The sequence below is a fragment of the Paroedura picta genome, chromosome 7 (genome assembly GCF_049243985.1).
Source record: "Paroedura picta isolate Pp20150507F chromosome 7, Ppicta_v3.0, whole genome shotgun sequence".
In the NCBI taxonomy this organism is placed as follows: Eukaryota; Metazoa; Chordata; class Lepidosauria; order Squamata; family Gekkonidae; genus Paroedura; species Paroedura picta.
The window spans coordinates 97,859,949-97,878,539 of record NC_135375.1 but is presented as its reverse complement, the minus strand read 5'-3'; the positions used below and the strand labels follow the sequence as shown (position 1 = coordinate 97,878,539).

At 47.6% G+C, this 18,591-nt stretch overlaps 1 protein-coding gene across 1 annotated transcript; it reads right to left on the bottom strand.

The window, feature by feature from the left end:
* Positions 1-408: 408 nt before the first annotated feature.
* TRIM14 (tripartite motif containing 14) lies at positions 409-17,191 on the bottom strand. The gene is made up of 6 exons (XM_077345577.1): positions 16,582-17,191; positions 11,096-11,191; positions 7,067-7,300; positions 6,708-6,870; positions 5,587-5,676; positions 409-3,168 (listed from the first exon to the last, which is right to left on the bottom strand). The coding sequence occupies exons 1-6, from the start codon at positions 16,951-16,953 to the stop codon at positions 2,633-2,635; spliced, it is 1,491 nt and encodes a 496-aa protein (XP_077201692.1). The 5' UTR covers positions 16,954-17,191; the 3' UTR covers positions 409-2,632.
* Positions 17,192-18,591: the final 1,400 nt, after the last annotated feature.

The following is an 18,591-nucleotide window of genomic DNA, read 5'->3' as shown; positions in this document are numbered from 1 at the left end:
CCAACATGATCGTCGTGGAATTCTGAGCATCATGCACGAGATCTAGCCTGAACAAAGGTGGTTATGATGTGGGGTGGTTGGAACAGTCTGGGTGTCTAATAACAGGCCTCAGTCTTCTAGTTTTGAAAAGGTGGCTTTTGCTTACGTTGGAAAGAGGGGCCCCAAGAAGATTGCCTTTTCACTTTGGGTTCACTTCTAAACAGAGCCCGGTAGGCCTTGGGCTCACAGTGGCAGGCGTGTCCCCCCCCCCCACCCCCCACCCCATATCATCACAACGGCATAGGCTCTTGGCAAGTGAAGCAGTGAGATCCTGATCCCTTTTCTCTTCTTCCCTGATAGTTTTGATTGTATAGCTGATGATTGGTTATTATGTAGTACCTCTGCCTTAAAAACGACTGCAAAATAATGACCGGTGGATTGTTTTTTAATTCAGTTTCCATTAAAGTTACCAGACATGACTGCCTCTTCAGTTTTGCTTCTGTTCCAGGATAACAACTTGGTTCACGGTAGGAGTGAATTGTTTTGAAACTGTATAACCAAGGGTGGTGGGTCCAGAGTAGTGAACAGAACTGATGCCCTTCATCCAGGCCAAATGGTGGTTCTTCAGATGTCAGTTGAGACTCATGGGAATTGTAGTCCATGGACATCTGAAGACCCACAGTTTGGCCACCTCTGGTTTAGGTCTAGACAAACTAGAAAAAGCATCACTTTCCAGGAATAAGGCCTTCTTAATAACATCTCCTTGTCTGGAGACCATGTCTTTTAAAGAGAACCATTCCAGATGATGTACCCAGTCTCTCATTGGGCCTTATCTCTGCCTTCCCACAACCCCCTTTTTCAGTTCCTGGGAATTGGAGAACTGTTTTTGCAAACTTCTGTTAAGCCAGGGTTTCCCAAATGGGTGGGAGTTAATTAATTTTTTTTATATTAATTTTTAATCTATATCTAATAAATATATATTTTAAATTTGTTAAACATTTATTGGGTGATATGATCATATGTCGTCCTGCACCCCCCTCCCTTCCTAAAATGGCCTATGACGGGCCTGGAGGGGGTGAGAAGGGAAGGGGACCTATGTGGGCATGTACACAGCTATGCTTCCCAACCATATTCTGCATGATTCTGCCACTTTGTGGGTTTCTTGAAATCTGAAGAATGTTTCAGATTCAGAAGGAGTTTCTCAACAGTAACAAAGTTGAGAAAGGCTTGGCTAAGCGTAAGTCAAATTGCATGATACATTCCCCCCCCCCCCCCATCATTATCCTAGAGCAAAAATTTCAAAAGCGTGTCTAGCAAAACCATCCTGTTGCAGGGCAGCTGTTGAGGCTGCGCTCCCGTCTCCATGTCAAGGGAGATTCAGGCACCCCTTGTATCATAGTAGAACAGATATGCAGCAAGCCCTTCTCTTTAAATAGAAAAGTTTGACAAATATAACAGTTTAAGAGATCAGATGTTTAAAATTTCCCAGCCAATCATCTCATTAAATCACACAAACATTTGAAAGTATTTCAGTCCAACAGCTAATGACACAAGTGCTGATCTTTCCTTATGGCGACAGTTCTGCTAGGTGGCAACTCCACTCCCAGGGAGGGAGGCGTGGCAATGTTTGCCTGCTGTCAGTGAGCACAAACCTCTGCCATGTCCCTGGCATACATAATGCTCTCTTGTAACCTAAGCAGACAGCACAGTGAAAGGGATCAAATGCAGCAAACCCGAACCTTATACCAGGGGTAGTCAACCTGTTGTCCTCCAGATGTCCATGGACTACAATTCCCATGAGCCCCTGCCAGCATTTGCTGGCAGGGGCTCATGGAAATTGTAGTCCATGGACATCTGGAGGACCACAGGTTGACTACCCCTGTTTTATACCACCTACCCTCCTAAGTACACAAGCTTACACAGGTGGGCACGGACTCCTATCCCATGAGGAATGTCTGCTGTTTCTTTTATCATCATACACTTCTTTATACTGACCTTCCTCCCAGAAAGCCCAGTGTAATTCTCCCTCGTTTGAGCCTCACAACAGTCCTGCAAGTCTTGCAAAAATCACCACAGTCTGGTGGAGACCAGAATCTCAGATCAGCGATCTTTCTGGGACGGTCTTGCTACCGAGGAAGCAATCCAGGATTTCATTTCCAAGTGGCTGTGCCCTCGCTGCTTCATCTTCAAAACCTCAAGTGCTTAGTGCAGTAGTTATAAAGCAGCGGTCCCCAACCCCCGGTCCAGGGACCGGTACCAGTCCGTAGATCAGTCGGTACCGGGCCGCGGCTCCTCATCCTCCCCAGCTGCTGCCTCGGGGGCTGCCCTGCCACACTGCCGCCGGCTCACCATTGGTGCTCTCCAGCGGCCGCCGTGGCTGGGGCTCCCCCTCGGCATGGCACTGTGCAGCTGCTGCTGGCAGCGCCCCTCAGCAGGCGGTAGGAAGTCAGGGGCGCCAGTGGGAAAGCAAGTGGAGCAGGGGCTCAGGTGGCGGTGATGTCCGTCAGCAAAAGACTACCCCCCCCCGGGCCTCAGTAAAATTGTCAAGTGTTGACCAGTCCCCGGTGATAAAAAGGTTGGGGACCACTGTTATAAAGGACGTAGCTGTTCTTACATCCCACAAAGCAACATGAAGCCACAGGGCCATCAGTGTTCAGGTCAGCTTACGGATTGTTATCGTCCCTTCCCACAACCTCAGTGCGGGACAAACCGGCTCTGTGAACCTGGAGCGGAAGGTGTGCAGGTGCTCCATCCCAAAGCTGACGTTATAGAAAGACAGGAGCCCGGCTTCATAGTCCAGAAAAACTCCAACTCGTTCTGGATCGTCTTCTGTTCGTATTGGGATTTTGTCCCCGTTGTGGAATGCCCAGTATTCAAAATCAAACCTTTTGATGCACCAGGATGCTCTGTTCCAGCCCAGCCGGCAGAATTCGGAGTCTCCTTTTCTCTTGATGGAAGGGTAAGCGGCCCCGATCCACCATCCTTGGCCAGCTCGGTCCAAATCCACCTCCCAGTAGTGGCTCCCGGCACAGAACAAATCCCTGCTCAGGACTTGCCAGAGGCTGTCGAACCTCTGCGGACTTGAGAAGTAAAACCTCCTCCTCCAGCAGGAGCTCACGGAAAGAAGGTCCTCAGACAAGACCAACCTGGGGTGCAAAGTATCAAGGTCCAGCGTGGGGGATCTTGCATCTGTGTGGGGGGGAAAAAACATTCACATGCTCCACATCCTGGAGGAAAACAACTCAAATTCTGTAAAGGGGCAAGAGAAGGATGGAACAGCCGTGCCGGAAAAAAGGGCTGTTGCAGAAAGTCCGTATCTCCATGTTTTTTTCGCTACACTTCCCTTATGCAAAGCTCACTGAATGTCATGACATCATGAAGGCCAAAGAGGGGAGGGAAGCAGACACAAGGGGGGCATTTTAAGCAGCAGCCCTGTGTCTCCTGCCACCTAGTTCTCCCCTCACTTCCCAATCTCAAATATGCTGGCCGGGGTCCAAAATTCCACTGGGATAATTCTGTATCTGCAAGGATCTCTTGGAACCTGGTCACAGAAGATGCCTGACTGCACTCACGCATACACACCCCATTTTGCCGGCCTGCTAGCACCCGCCTACCAGATCAGCATCAGCAATAACTACCAAGAATTGGCCCAGCATTAGCAGGTACCTGGTAAGCATTCTCTGAATGCTTGGGTTAGGCTGGTTTCCTCCCCCCTCCCCCCATGTCTGTCATGCAGCTGGCATCAGAATCCTTTTTTTCTTACAGCCTGTTTAGATCTCAGCAGGCAGGTCTTTTCTCCCCTTGACAGTTACCTTGCAAAGTCCTGTTTTCCCCCCCTGTGGATCTGGGGAGTTCTCCTGTTTTGTCTGTGGGAGGCCTTGCTATGTGGCTTTTCTTTATCCATAGGAGGCCCAGACACGGCGGAGTCAGCCGTTTACGAAAAAGGGAAAATGAGAGAGTGTGCAGGGGGACCCACTCCCTGACTCTGGGTAATTGGAACTCAGGCCTGATTTGCACCTCCCCACATCTTCATCTCCCTAGTCTAATCCTAGTTTATGTTTCTCGGTCACTCTGGAATGCACCAGGATACGGTGCATTTGACTAGATATATAATCGAAACTTCTGCAGTGCAATTGTTTATGCAGTGGTTCATAGAGTCACAGAGGCACAATTTTTTAAATCTAGAATGACACCCCAGTGCAATGCTGATGCTTCCAGGTCGTGCCGGGAGTGACATCCTGTGGCAACAAAGATCACTGCCCTCCCACAGTAAGTATCTCACCCCCACCCACCATCTTCAGCTGGTTGCCAGGCCAAGATTGGCAACTGCCCAAGGGGGAGAATTTCAGGTCTGCAATTCCCAACGCTCTGTATTCTCCCCACTCTCCTCATGTGCCCCCCCAGTCCATCCCTGTCTCTAACAGTAAAAGGGTTGGCTCCCCAATATGACAATAAAATGACTATATCGTTATAAATTGGCTTGACAACAGGAGGCTACTCACAAAAAAGGAGACTTAGAAGGTATGTAAAGATGATTTTGACGGTTATCACAAGGGTCTGCTCTGATGAGGAATGAAAATGCCCCAGAAGGGAGGGAAATGCTAGAAGCAGTCAAGGAGAAGCCTGAAAGTTTAACTAATCCTAGAGGAGGAGATTTCGGATAGTGGGATGGGATGTCTCTGTTATTTCCCCCCAACTTCAATCTGTTTAGTTTTGTAGGGAATGTAAACTGCTCTACCAACTAAAGCCTGGATTTCTGAAGTCGCCCACTTGCCACTACAGAGTCAATCCAAGTAACAAGTTGCCTTTTCCACCCCAGCTTACCATCTAAAGGGAGAAAGTTTAAGTCCAGTGGAACTTTTAGTTCTGGGTATAAGCTTTCATGAGCAGGCACATTTCTTCAGCACGTGAAAGCTTTATACATTTTGTCTTGTCTGCCACCGGACTCAAACTTAGTTGTTGCTTTAGATGCACCTGGCTACCCACCTGAATCTATTTACAAGGAGAACAATTCCAAATCATGTCCTTTTTCGCATTTTAGAAATGACATGTTCTAGAACATGAAAGGTATTTGAAAGGTTGTCACTTGGAGGAGGGCAGGATGCTGTTTCCGTTGGCTGCAGAGGAGAGGACGTGCAGTAATGGGTTTAAACTACAAGTACAACGATATAGGCTAGATATCAGGAAAAAAATTCACAGTCAGAGTAGTTTAGCAGTGGAATAGGCTGCCTAAGGAGGTGGTGAGCTCCCCCTCACTGGCAGTCTTCAAGCAAAGGTTAGATACACACTTTTCTTGGATGCTTTAGGATGCTTAGGGCTGATCCTGCGTTGAGCAGGGGGTTGGACTAGATGGCCTGTATGGCCCCTTCCAACTCTTCGATTCATTGATTCTATGATTCTATAACACGGGTAGTCAACCTGTGGTCCTCCAGATGTTCATGGACTACAATTCCCATGAGCCCCTGCCAGCAAACACTGAACATCTGGAGGACCACAGACTACCCCTGTTCTAAAAGACCCCAAGTGGCACCTAGAAGCACTGAATTCTGACCAGGTTTGGCAGGAGGTGGTGGGAGGGACACAAGCATTTCATGAACGTTTACGTACGTTTTAGAAAGAGCAACCGATCGACACGAGTGTTCACTTTCAGCAAGACGCCAGGCTCCTTCAACGTGGAGTCAAGGCCGCTGAAGACATCTTCACAGGCAAGAAACAAAAACAAAACAAAGTCTGTTCAAAGTCTTTCTGGGAAACGGTTACCTGCTGCCGTGCACCGTGGGCTTTATTTGTTTGTTTTACAAAGAGGAGAACCAATTCTCATGTTGCTTTTTATTTTCTGCACAAGCTTGAAATGACAACTGAGCAGGTGGTGAACTTCAGGGCCTTTCTGCTCATGCTACAAACTGTTCGATAAGAACATGATCTCATTTGAAAACAGCTATCCTTTCTGAGAAATGGGTGCTTTTTGTCATGTATTGGAATGTGCAATTTCAAGATTTTGCAATTTTCCTAGTGCATTATGGAATACATTGTTGGACGAAAGAGAGAGATGGCCATAATCTGATTTATGTATGATTGTTGCCAAGTCTCTCTGTATCTGTGTATTTATCTCAATCTGTATAATGAATTGTATAGAAAATCCTCTTGGAATGAGATGATTATATCTGATATTCCAGAAACAATCTCTTATATTCAGAGGCAGCAAAACTCTAGATAAAGGTAAAGGTATCCCCTGTGCAAGCACTGGGTCATGTCTGACCCATGGGGTGACGCCCTCCAGCGTTTTATGCTCTTTTTTGACAGGAGAACACTGTGGTGGAATCCCACCTCAAAATCCACTTTTGAAGTTCTCCATGGGGTGACCGATGCTCGCAAACTGAAGTAATGAAATTACCCTGACTGCAGTACCAGTATACATTACATGAGCACATGAAGCTGCCTCATGCTGCATCAGACCATTGGTCCTTCATTGTCTGTATTGTCTACTCAGAAGGATGGCAGCTCTTCAGGGTCTCAGGCAAAGGTCTTTCACATCTATCACCTGGTACTTTTAAGTAGAGATGCTGGGGATTGAACCAGGAACCTTCAGCATGCCATGGAGATGTCCTACCACTCAACCATGGCCCCTGCCTATCCAAAATGTGTAACACTAAACAAAAACAAGTAGGGCGGGTGACATCATACAGCTATCCAGAAGGTCGTCAAACACTCTGTGCTTTCTCACGTACCTTCCTTGAGTCGTGTTCTGAGCGGCTTCTGCAGGATGGCCTGGATAGTCTCCATGAAACGTCTGAAGTGGTTGACAAGATGATCAAATGAGACGGGCACTGCTACCCACTGCTCTGCAGGGATCATCTGCCTCGCAATTTCCTTCTCTACGGCGGCATAGTGCTGGAGATCCAAAAACGAATGCTGTCTTTATGGCCAAGGTTTGTTGGTTCATATATTGACTATAAACATCCATGTCCCACCGCTCTACCACAATGGGTAAATGCTGCAATTCCATGCAATGCTTACTTGAGCCCAATTTAAAGTAGTGGGACTTTGAGTAGCTATATGCATGTGGAGGCTTTCGTCACACACCTACCTGTAGTAGATAAAGAGGGTCTTCCTGCTGCTGAATTTGTTGCAGCCTGTCTGAGAAATGATCTATGGTCCTTATTCGCCTCTCGCGTTCTTCCATCTGCTCTTGGTACCTTCTCAGGGTCTGCTGGCCCTTCTCTTCTATGTATCTTTCTGTCAATGCCTCTTCTTCCTCAAACAATCGGCAGATTTCGGCAAACCTTCCCTTCAACCAAGTTTGACTTGCTGACATGTGTTCCTGTGGGGGCAAAAACAGGCAATGGAAGGGTAAATGAACCGCCCCCGTGTTTCATGAACCTACTGTGAGAAGAGGACATTCCAAGAGGTCCCTAAAGAAACATTCTCAGCCGTTTCGAAAATGGACACTTAATAGGAATCAGACCCTGTTATCACGGACTCTTCATCTCATCGATGGGCACTCTGTTACAGAAACAACTCCTCTGCCATCTCTTACACATTCCCTTACAACTTTGGCAGGCCCTTGTTTATTTTTTAACAGTGCACAGGGTTGCCAGCTCCAGCATGGAAAACACCTGGATATTTCGGAGTTAGGATTTGGGGTTTGGGGGTGGAGCCTGAGGAAAGCAGGGCTTGGGGAGAGGAGAGTCTACAATGGGTATCATGCCATAAAGCAGGGCTGGCCAAGCCCTGGCTCTCCAGATGCCCAGGAGCTCATGGTAATTGCAGTTCATCTAGAGAGCCAGTGCGCCCTCCCTGGCCATAGGGGCCACCTTCCAAAGAGGCCGTTGTCTCCAGATGGACTAACCTCTGTTGCCTGGAAATCAGGTGTGTAATAGTGGGAAACCTCCAGCCACCACCTGAAGGCCCCACTCACAGAACCATGTCCTTATGTGAAAGTTAGGCCTGCTCTGGGGCCAGCCAAATTCAGGACGTATTCCTTGAGAGCCAGCATGGTATAGTGGTTAAAGAGCAGCAGATTGTCATCTGGAGAACCGGTTCAATTCCCTACTCCCCCACATGCAGCCATCCGTAAGGCTTTATCACTACAACTGCTGTGTGTGCCATCACTCCAGTTAGGTCATTAAGATTATTTGGGCCTGGGAAGATGGATATGAGCACTGTGTTCTGAAATGTTTGGCTTGGTTAATTTTGTACATCGTAAAATCCAATACCTCTGATGAGGTGAGCTCTGACGCACAAAAGACTTATGAAGGAATAAACGTTTATCTTTAAGGTACCACTGAACTCTTGTAGATGTAGATTACCAAAAAAAAAAGAAAATATTGTGGGGACATGACTCTAGATTCCAATGACATGGCAACTGAACCTAAAGTCTAAAAATTGTTTATTCTGCTTCTCGTTGGAAGCCAGAAACCAAGCAGCAGCAGCAGTGGCAGCCTGCCAAGCTGAAAACCAGGTGGAAGGCAGCTGTTTGCTCTTGCTTACCTGACGCTTTCCTGCCCTTTGCTCCCGGTGGAAAGGAGTGGTGCAGGCAAGCTGGTCCTCTGATAGCTTATTTCAGCAGCCTGCTCTGCAGACCTGCCAAAGTGTTGCTATAAAGGGGGCTACTCATGCATCTCCTCTGCCTTATAAACTAAAGGGAAGAGAACATTGTTCATTGAATTCCCCCCACCCCCAAAGTCTTTCTCTGTCATGGCTGCCAGTTTGCTTTGCAAAAGAAAGAAAATAAACAAGGCCCCTTAAACCAGCAACGGGGCTTTCTCAGTGGTAGCACCCCTTCTGGAATGCCCTCCCCCTGGAGGTTTTCCAGGACCCTACTTTAGTGTCTTCCAGCTGCCAAGCCAAAATGTTTCTTTTCTTTAGGCTTTTAACTGAAAGATTTCATCCTTTTAAAAGGTATTTTATAGTCTGCTACTTACTTTATTTACTGAACGTGGATTTTATACCAATGATTCTTATGTTGTACTAATTTGGTGTCCTTGTTTTTACTTTGCAAGCTGCCTTGAGCAGATGTGAGAGGCACCGTATACAGTAACTGCTCCCAATCATTAAAACAGTGTAGGCCCAATGTATTTCTAAAATCACCAACGTTTTCTTCATGAAGCCCCCAGATCTATGGAATGAACTGGTTCCTGTACTTTATTTTCTGCAAGATCTCACTGGCAGCCGCACCACAGCTATGGAACACCCTCCTCACGTTAGGCCTGTCAGTTTCAGATGATGAGAGAAAACGTTTTACATTTTCTTGGCAGGAATCTACAAATATTTGCCTGGTTTTCCAGCCTACCTCTGTGTGCTCGCCACTGACTGCTGCCTCTCCCCTGAGTCCTCTAGCACACGGGTAGTCAACCTGTGGTCCTCCAGATGCCCATGGGCTACAATTCCCATGAGCCCCTGCCAGCAAACGCTGGCAGGGGCTCATGGGAATTGTAGTCCATGGACATCTGGAGGACCACAGGTTGACTACCCTTGCTCTAGCATGCGCGGATAGTACGATGGAGAGGCAGGGACCTCTCTCCTTGTGGCCTGCAGAGAGAGCCCAAGGGAGTCCTGCTGTCTCTTATCACAGCGGAACCTTCAGCCGCAGCAAGATAAGCCTCACCCACTCACCTCTTCTGGCACACAAACAGGATCGGAGGGAAAGGTGAATTTTTCTCCGCTTTCCTGGTATAGAGTGAAGGTATTGTGCAGCAGATGGGTCTCCTTATGTTCCCTGCCAAGCTTCACCCAAAGCACCAGGGAGCACTCTACAAAGGGAGGGTGCCCTGTTGGGTGCTCTTCTCACTAGAAAGCCGATTTCAGACACCTGTGAACTACCAGCAATGTTTTCTGGTTCCCGTTTCCTGCTTCCTCAGAGCAAAGAGCTGGTCCTGATAGGGTTGGTGGGGCTCTGCCTGGCTATGGGCAACCAGCTCCAGGCTGGGAAACTCCTGGAGATTTGGGAATGATGCTTGGGGATGACAGGTACCTTAGTGGGGTAAAATGCCATAGAGTCTATCCTCCAAATTATCAATTTTCTCCAGGGGATCTGATCTCTGTACTCTGGAAATTAGCTGTAATTCCAAGGGATCCCCAAGTCCCACCTGGTGTTGCTAGATCTAGCTGGTGTTGCTAGATCTTGAGGGACAATGTGGTGTCGTGGTTAAAGAGCAGCAGACTCTAATCTGGATAACTGGGTACGATTCCCCACTCCTCCACATGCAGCCAGATGAGTGACTTTGAGCCCGTCAGAGATCTGATAGAGCTGCTCTTGCAAAACAGTTCTCCCAGAACAGTTCTCAGTCCCACCTACCTCTAAGATTTTGTGGAGCATCTCATTTTTAAAAGAAGAAGAAGACTTGGTTCTTATAGGCGGATTTTCTCTGCCCTAAGGAGTCTCAAAGCAGTTTACAATTGCCTTCCCTTTCCTCCCTCCACAACAGATACTCTGTGAGGGAGGTGAGGCTGAGAGAGCCCTGATATTACTGAAGAAGAAGAAGAAAAGTTGGTTCTGTGTTCTAGACACTGGCAAAACATATTCATTACTGCAAAACTGCTATTTGACTTCAAATTCTCCTTCCACAAAATAATGGTTCAGAAAGTCAGAACACAGGAAAATTGGTGACACAGATGTATAACTACATATAATGGCAGGCAGGGATGGGGAGAATATAAAAAGGATAAAAAATATTCTAGAAGACAATATATCAGTACAACTTGAGCTGAGGATTGTATTTCATCCACTGAACATTCTTTACAACTTTTAATGTAAAAGTTCACACCTGCACAGTACACAGTTGTCAGCATAATGAGAGACGAATCCTGTTATTAGAAAATTAATAAAACAGATTTTTAAATAATTTAGGTGCTAGACAGATAAACTAATAAACCAAGTTGGGATGATGATGGCAGACACCTGGTCCTTCCTCCGACACTTCTGAAAAATTAAGCAGGTGTACAGCTTTGAGTAAAGGAAAAGAGTCCCACAAACTGTATCATTCTAGTCCCCCCCTTGAGTTCCACTTCTGGTCAATTTAGACAGCAAATTCTTAGGGGCGGGGACCCATATTCAAAGCTGTGGGTACCGATGTGAACATAGGGGATAAAAGAACATTTCCCATTTCCACCTCACCTTAAGTTCATTAGCAGCTTTTCCAATATGCTTGGTGTTGTCAATCTCCCGCCGTTTCTTCAGTGATAACTGCTTCAAGCTGGATGCCATGATCGCCTGTGTTGTGTGTAAGAAAAACACAACTGAAACAGAAACATCTTCATCACAGTCTTATTGATGTAAGGCTCCAATAGGGAAGCTGCAGAGACTTGCAGGGTGGGAGAAATTGCATCCCTCCTCCCCATACTGCTCATCCTCCTCTCCTGGGCAACACCTGTGACCTGCCCCCTTTTCTTCTGGTCCTGCCTTCACTTAAGTCCGCCTCCTCAATCTTCAGTTTCCCCTCTTGTCACACCTCCTCTCCCTTTCCTTGCTTCCTTGATTCCCATTTACTTACCGACCAACCTACTTCAGGCTCCCCCCCACGCGAAACCTCAGCCATGTTATTTGGGGGCTGTCTAGCAATCCCAAAGGAGCCATGGATCTCATTATGTCACCATTTAAGAATTCGAAGGGTGCTGATATTTGCACTTGCACAAATATAAGTTTTATGATTTTTTTAAAGAAGAGTTGGCTTTGATACCCTGCTTTTGACTATTCAAAGGAGTCAAAGTGGCTTACAATCACCTTCCCTTCCACTCCCCACAACAGACACCCTGGGAGGTAGGTGAGGCTCAGAGCACTGTGACGGGCCCAAGGTCACCCAGCAGACCTCATGAGTCTCAAAGCAGCATGTTCCCTTCTTCTTCATACAACAAACCCCCTGTGAGATAGGTGAGGCTGAGAAAGTTCTGAGAGAACTGTAACTGGCCCAAGGTCACCCAGCAGGCTGCATGTGGAGGAGTGGAGAATCAAACCCAGTTCTCCTTATTTAAGCTTGCTACTCTTAACCACTACACTGAGGTGGCTCTCAACCACGAACTATTTTTTTAAGGTTTTGCACATCCCCTGTCCTCATGTGGGCCCCATTGTGTAGATTTCTTGATCCACACCCTTGTGCTGAGTTCAGAATTAGATGTGGTGAGAAGAACTTTGCTGGATCAGCTGGAAGTTCCATCTAACCCAGCATTCCATCTCCAACAAGGGCCAGCTGCCTGTGGGGCATGGCCACATTCCCACCCCATCCTTACTGTAGGAAGAACTGCCCATTGAAGTAAGTGAAAAGTGGTCCTCACTTTTTACAACAAACCGGTTCTGTAAAACTGTTTAGCAGTTTGGAACAAGAGAAAGGCATGGTTGAATTATATAGGAAATAAGATGGCGACGGATGGATCCTCTCAGCAAATTACTGCTACTTCTGAAAGCAGCCAAAAACAAACACTCTGCAATCTGTGTAGTATTGCCAAGTGCTCAAGGTGCTTCCATTCATTTTTTAAAAACAATAATCCTTACAATGACTCTGTAAGGAAGGTATCAGTAAAAACCAATGGGGTGCTGCAATTACATTTTTGGGTTATGAGTTAAAAAGACCCAGGGTGCAATCCCAGAGTAAATTTCCTGGGAACAAGCCCCATTTTATAATATGAGACTTATTTCTGAGTAGAAAAATATGAACTTACTATAGGTGCTCAAATGTTTAAAAACCATAAAAGAATGTCTATTTGGCACACATAAAGCTACTAAATTTGTAGGCCAATAATGCCGAATAATTTTTTTTTTCTTGCCCTAACAGGTTTCGATCAAATAGATCTTCATGAGAGGTCAACAGTACAGATGCACACAGATACAATTAATACATGTTAACCATTTTCAACAAGGGGATGAAAAAAACTTATTTGGTCTGTCCTGGCTAGTTCTGTTCCTGCAAGGTGTTCATAATAGCCGAATCCTCGGCCAGCAAATATTTCTTGTTCCTCCCCTGGATAATGGAAAATCCTATTGTGTGTTTCACTGAGGCCAGGTCCATAAGGAGACCAGTTCAAATCTTTACCCAAGCCAAGGAGCTCCTTGAGTAACTTTGGCACGGTCTCTTACTTACCGACCAACCTACTTCAGGCTCCCCCCCACGCGAAACCTCAGCCATGTTATTTGGGGGTTGTCTAGCAATCCCAAAAGAGCCATGGAGGAGCCTCAAAAGATTGTTGTGATGGCAAAATAGAACAGGGAGAACAATGCTCCTGGAAGGAAGAGTGGGGTAAGAGTGTGATGTATACGGTACCAGTGTTTGTCTCTTGTGTCCTTTCCTTGCATGCCCAGGGAATTGCTGATCACCACTGTGGGATGGTAGGTGAATTCCCTCCAAGCCAGACTGGATTCTGGAGATTTTTTTTTTTTTGCAGGGGGGGGGAGATCATTTGGGCATGAAACTGGGGTCATTGTGAGTAGGCAGGTAGTTGTGAATCCCTGCATTGTGCAGGGGGTTGGACTAGATGACCCTGGAGGTACCTTCCATTCTATAGTTGCTATTTCTGCACTGCATGAGTTTGGAGCCACCCAGTTTATGACAAAGGCACAGCTGAGATCAGAGACTTCCTAATTTATCCCTCAGTCTTAGCCATGATTTTACACCACCACCAGCTGCTGCCATGAGTTTATATCCTTTAGATTTGAAAGGCTCCTGCTTAAAATGTTACCTATGATGAAGGCCTGATTATCCAGAGCATTTAGACTTTGCAAAACTGCTTATATTTGCATGCAAATTATTAGGCTTATCCTATTTAGCATATCTATTCCCAGGTGATAATAAATCGCCTACACCCCCCCCAAAAAAATACTAACCCAACAAGAACTGCCTGTCTCCATATGCTCACATTAACCATCTGTGGCAAACCATCAGTCTAATAGCTAAATAAGAGAGCCCTGTTTCTTCTTGTTGACAAGGGCTTTTTAAACCCAGCATCAGGTGCTTGTTTTCATTTACTGATCTGTAGGGACCAATTTTAATAATGAGCTAAAAGCATTTTGGTTTTTAAAGCTACTTTGGTACTGGTATGTTCTTGAGTTCATCTGGTGGTTTACAAAAATAGACTCCTGGTTTGCTTTTGAACCTCTGGTGCAAAAAGTGCCAGGTATCTTATTTATTTATTCGTCATTTTTATATATAACAAAAGGCTTTTTTTGGGGGGGGGTCACTTTTATCAAAACCTGGCCACTGAGGCACATGTACACCATTCATCCTTGGTGCCACAATAAATGTATTTTACCATTTGGAACAGAGTTAAAAATTAATGTATGCATGATCAATCCCTGAACAATCCCGGGCAAAATTAATTCAGGTTTCTCTTCTGCATCTGCAAAACTGGAACCAATATGGCTATCCCTTTCAGGGTTCTTGACAGCACAAAGGCAACTCAAAAGATTGCCATTCCACACAAGAATTAATGTGGCCAATTGTTTACAGTAAGCAATTCCAAAATTTAAAATAGTGGAATTCGGTGTTATGCATACTTGCCTTTGTAGTTGAATTCAGTAGTGTTGCAATCGTTTCCCACAGGTTTCCAGACTCGCCAAAAATCGCTAGCCAGGAAGCGATTTTTCCTGTGCTTTGTCCCGCCCCTGGCCATCACTCAAACAAACAGCCAATGGGTGGCCATTATCATGCTCCCGAAAAGCCCCTTTCCCTTTAAGACAGGTTTAAAAAAAACACACACATTGCAACGAATCTGCGTTGATTCGTTGCAACGGAGAGACCCATCTAGCTGGCAGGTGGTGTATGAGCTGGCGATTCATCGTTGCCACACTCCCCTGAGTGAAAAAAAAATCCCCCCCCCGTGCACGGGCACGATTTTCGGCCGAAAATAAAGGGAACTTGCAAACGGGGCTGTGTTGTGCTTGGTGACTAGTGGCGAGCTTTAAAGCAGCTCTGTGGAGGGACTGCAGCCGGAGAAGCCTCGCTGGGTGAATGAAGGCTCGCCGGTTTGTTGCTTTCTGTTCGCTCCGAGAAAAAAAAAATGGCGATCGCTTCGCCGGAAGTTCAGAGGAGAGAGCCAGGGGGAGGGACTTTGCTGAAACCGCAACAATGGTATTGCACATAACTTTTTCGCTAGTGTTGCAGATTGGTTGCAAGAGTGTAGCGCTTTCCAGAGGGTGAATCCACTTATTGGAATTTCCCTGGAAGCGCTACAATGAAGCGCTTTTTGCTGATCGGTTTCAGGAGTGTGGCAGATTGTGTACGACATTGTGCATAACTGCATTTTAGTAGTGATTACAATTTGCCACACTCATGCTACAATAAACCTGTGTGGAATGGGCCCTACTCTTGGAAGAATCACCAACACAGTGCATTGTTTGGTATACTGGAGCAAATTCGCAGGACAGAAAAATACACATTTTATTAGAAGCTGCAAGGAAAACTAAGGTGCCTGTTAACACTTTTTCTCATGCCCACAAAATGTTAGCAGGTGGGTGGGGCCAGGTCAGGCATTATTCCAACAGGGCTTTTGTTTGGCCACTGAAGATCTGATCAAATTAAACTAACATTGTTAAAAGAAGGCTGGGGATCCTCAGCATACACAATATTTCTGTCCTTACGTAATTCACACGACAAGACATAACAAATTATCTTAGCAGCCTCTAAGCAGCAGCTGGACAGCTACTTACCATAAATGCTTTAGGCTGATGGCCTGTATGGCCCCTTCCAACTCTAGGATTCTATAAAAAGGGGCACATTTGCGTCTTACAAGAAGCCACTGCATGCACGTACAGCCATCAGTGGCTGCTGGAGCAGGGATGCTGATAACTTCTTCCTTTGCTTATTCTTTGGGCACAGAATCATCTTGAGAAAGCAAACAAAAGCTCCTGGATTCCCTACAGCTAACTGCAGGGCTTAAGAAGCATCCTAGAAGAACTGGAAATCCAGCACTTACAATAAGGATACCTGTCCGATAGGAAAAACAGAAACATCCAAGATGAACAATGTTCATTCCAGCATAAACTTTCCTGAGCTAGGGAGCTGTGTGTGTGTGTGTAGTGTCATCAAGTCACAGCTACTGATGGAGACCCCAGCGAGGCGCTTTCAAGGCAAGTGAGAAGCAGAGGCAGTTTTCCATTGCCTTTCCCTGCAAAGTCTTCCTTGCAAGTACTGACTCTGCCTAGTTTCCAAGATAAGATTGGGCTATGCTATGTCACTTTCCCTCCACAGGAAAGCTTGACACTGGAAGAAAGGCAGCTCCTGTTTATGGCACCACTGGCCTCCTGTTGGATTTTGCAGCAAGAAACTCCCAGGGCTGCCCCATTATTACCACAGCAGACCCTGACTAGTGTGGGGTGCCAACTGACCCTAAGCAAAACTCCCCACTGGCCTGCTCCTGGGCTCTTAACTGCCCTTGACTTTCACAATCCCCGGGCCAAAGTTTTCCACGCCACAGAAATGAGCACTAGCCCAACTCCGGGCGTGAAATCACAGCGAGGTTTACCAAGAACCGGAGTCCGAGTGGCGAAAGAGTTGGCGCCCTGGCCGGAATTGGAAGGGGAGAGAGACCCCCAACCAGCCTATTTTCCCATTCCCCCCACGGGAAGGTCCAACGAGGGGCATCCGCTCGCCCGGGAGGCAGAGGAGGCTCCCTTACCTGTTTCCCCCTGGCCGCCGGCGCTAGGAGGTTGACCCGGTGGCCGCGGTGAGGGCCCAGAGCCGGGCAAAGCGCGCACACGCACCGCGCGCATTCCTCGCAGAACAGCTCCAAGGGGCGGCCCAGGTGCTCCGCGCACAAGAGCGCCGCTTCCCGCCGAGCGCCCAGCTCCTGCGCCGCCGCCGCCTCCTCCTCCTCCTCCTCGGCCGGGCACACTTGGCGGCTTTGGAAAGCCCCGCCGGCCACCTCGCCGCCCAGGGGGGCGCCGTTGACCGCGCTCGGGCCGGAGAGGCAGCTCCGCTCCGCCGCCCTCGGCGCGCACAAGTCGCAGAGCGGCCGGCAGGTCGACGCGTCCGGCTCCCTGCGCGCCATGGCGTCGGGACCGCTGAGGGGAGGACGAGGAGCGGCAGCAGGGGCGGAGCGGGGCGAGGTCAGACGACCTTCGCCTCCCCTGCCCAGAGTTTCGCCCCTCTGGAAACTAAAGGCGGGAGGAGGGAAGCGTTGGCGCGCCTCAGGCAGCGCGCAGGGGGTTCCAGTCAGACGGCGGGAGGGAAGGGGACAGATCCCCGCTTTGTCTCGAAGCGAGCTTTCAACAGGTAGGGCTACCGCCTTTGGGCGCCAAGCGGGCTATTTGGACTATGAACTGGGGCGGTGGCTTTGGCGGGGCGGAAGTCCCAAGTGCCACCCTCTGCGCCGCCACTTCAAACGATCAGGTAAGCAGGTGGTGAAAAGGGCCGGGAGAGCAACTGCCAGGCCCAGCAGATAAGTTACAGTGAAGGCATGGAGGTTGGCACACCCAACCTGCATATTCATTTTATCAGGTGGAGCCGGGGCAAGGATGCCAGTCCCCAGGTTGGACCTGGAGATCCCCTGGAATTATAGCTCATCTCCAGGAGGAAATTTTGTTCACAGAGGATCTTCTGTGCAGGCACACATGGGGACTGCACACGAGCAGGCCTGCCATCAGAGGTCTTTATAGTTAAAAGCCCTCAGGGGGCACTGGATGTCAGAGACAGGAAGCTTATTGCTGCCCAGGGGCCATGTGCTCCTGCACAACAGTGCCCTCACCCACAATACCTCAAGTGCCACTGAAGCCAGAGCGTGCAGTGGGGCAGGAGGGAGGGCATGTGTGCCTGCACAGAAGATACTCGAACAATAGTTACAGATAGATGCAAGTTCATTTTCATAAAATTACAGAGTTGGAAGGGATCTTCAGGGTCATCTAGTCCAACCCCCTGCAGAATGCAGGAAATTCACAACTAGACAATTCATCATTGATCTTCTGTGCTAAAATTCACATGGGGATTCTAGCACACTACTCACCAGGTGGAGGGGCAAGCACTCTTCATTTGAACAGTAAATGTAGTACTGTCTTTCCTATTTGAGCTTCTTGCCTTGCCTGCAGATCCAAACCATATTGTTGTTAGTTGCGAAGTTGTGTCCAACCCATAGCAACCCCATGGACAATGATCCTCCAGGCCTTCCTGTAATAAAAGTCTTTACAGTATCGGACTGTCTTTTCACCTCCAGTTCCATCCACAACTGAGCGTCCTTTTGGCTTTGGCCCAATCGCTTCATTCATTCTGGTGCTGCTCGTAGTAGCCGTCTGCTCATCCCCAGTAGCATATTGGACACCTTCCGACCTGAGGGGCTCATCTTCCGGCGTCATATCATTTTGCCTTTTGGTACTGTCCACAGAGTTTTCATGGCAAAGATACTGGAGTGGCTTGCCATTTCCTTCTCCAGTGGATCACCTTTTGTCAGAGCTCTCTGCTATGACCTGTCCATATTGGGTGGCCCTGCATGGCATAGCTCATAGCTACACTGAACTACGCAAGTCCCCTCGCCATGACAAGGCAGTGATACTTGAAGGGGGATCCAAACCATAGTGGCATATAAATGTTCTCTGCTGACAACGAAGTAGCAGCCCTGCAAATAGCTGTCAACAGTACTCAATCAAAGACAGTTGCAGAAACTATAGCCCTGGTATAATGGGTGTGAATGTTTAGT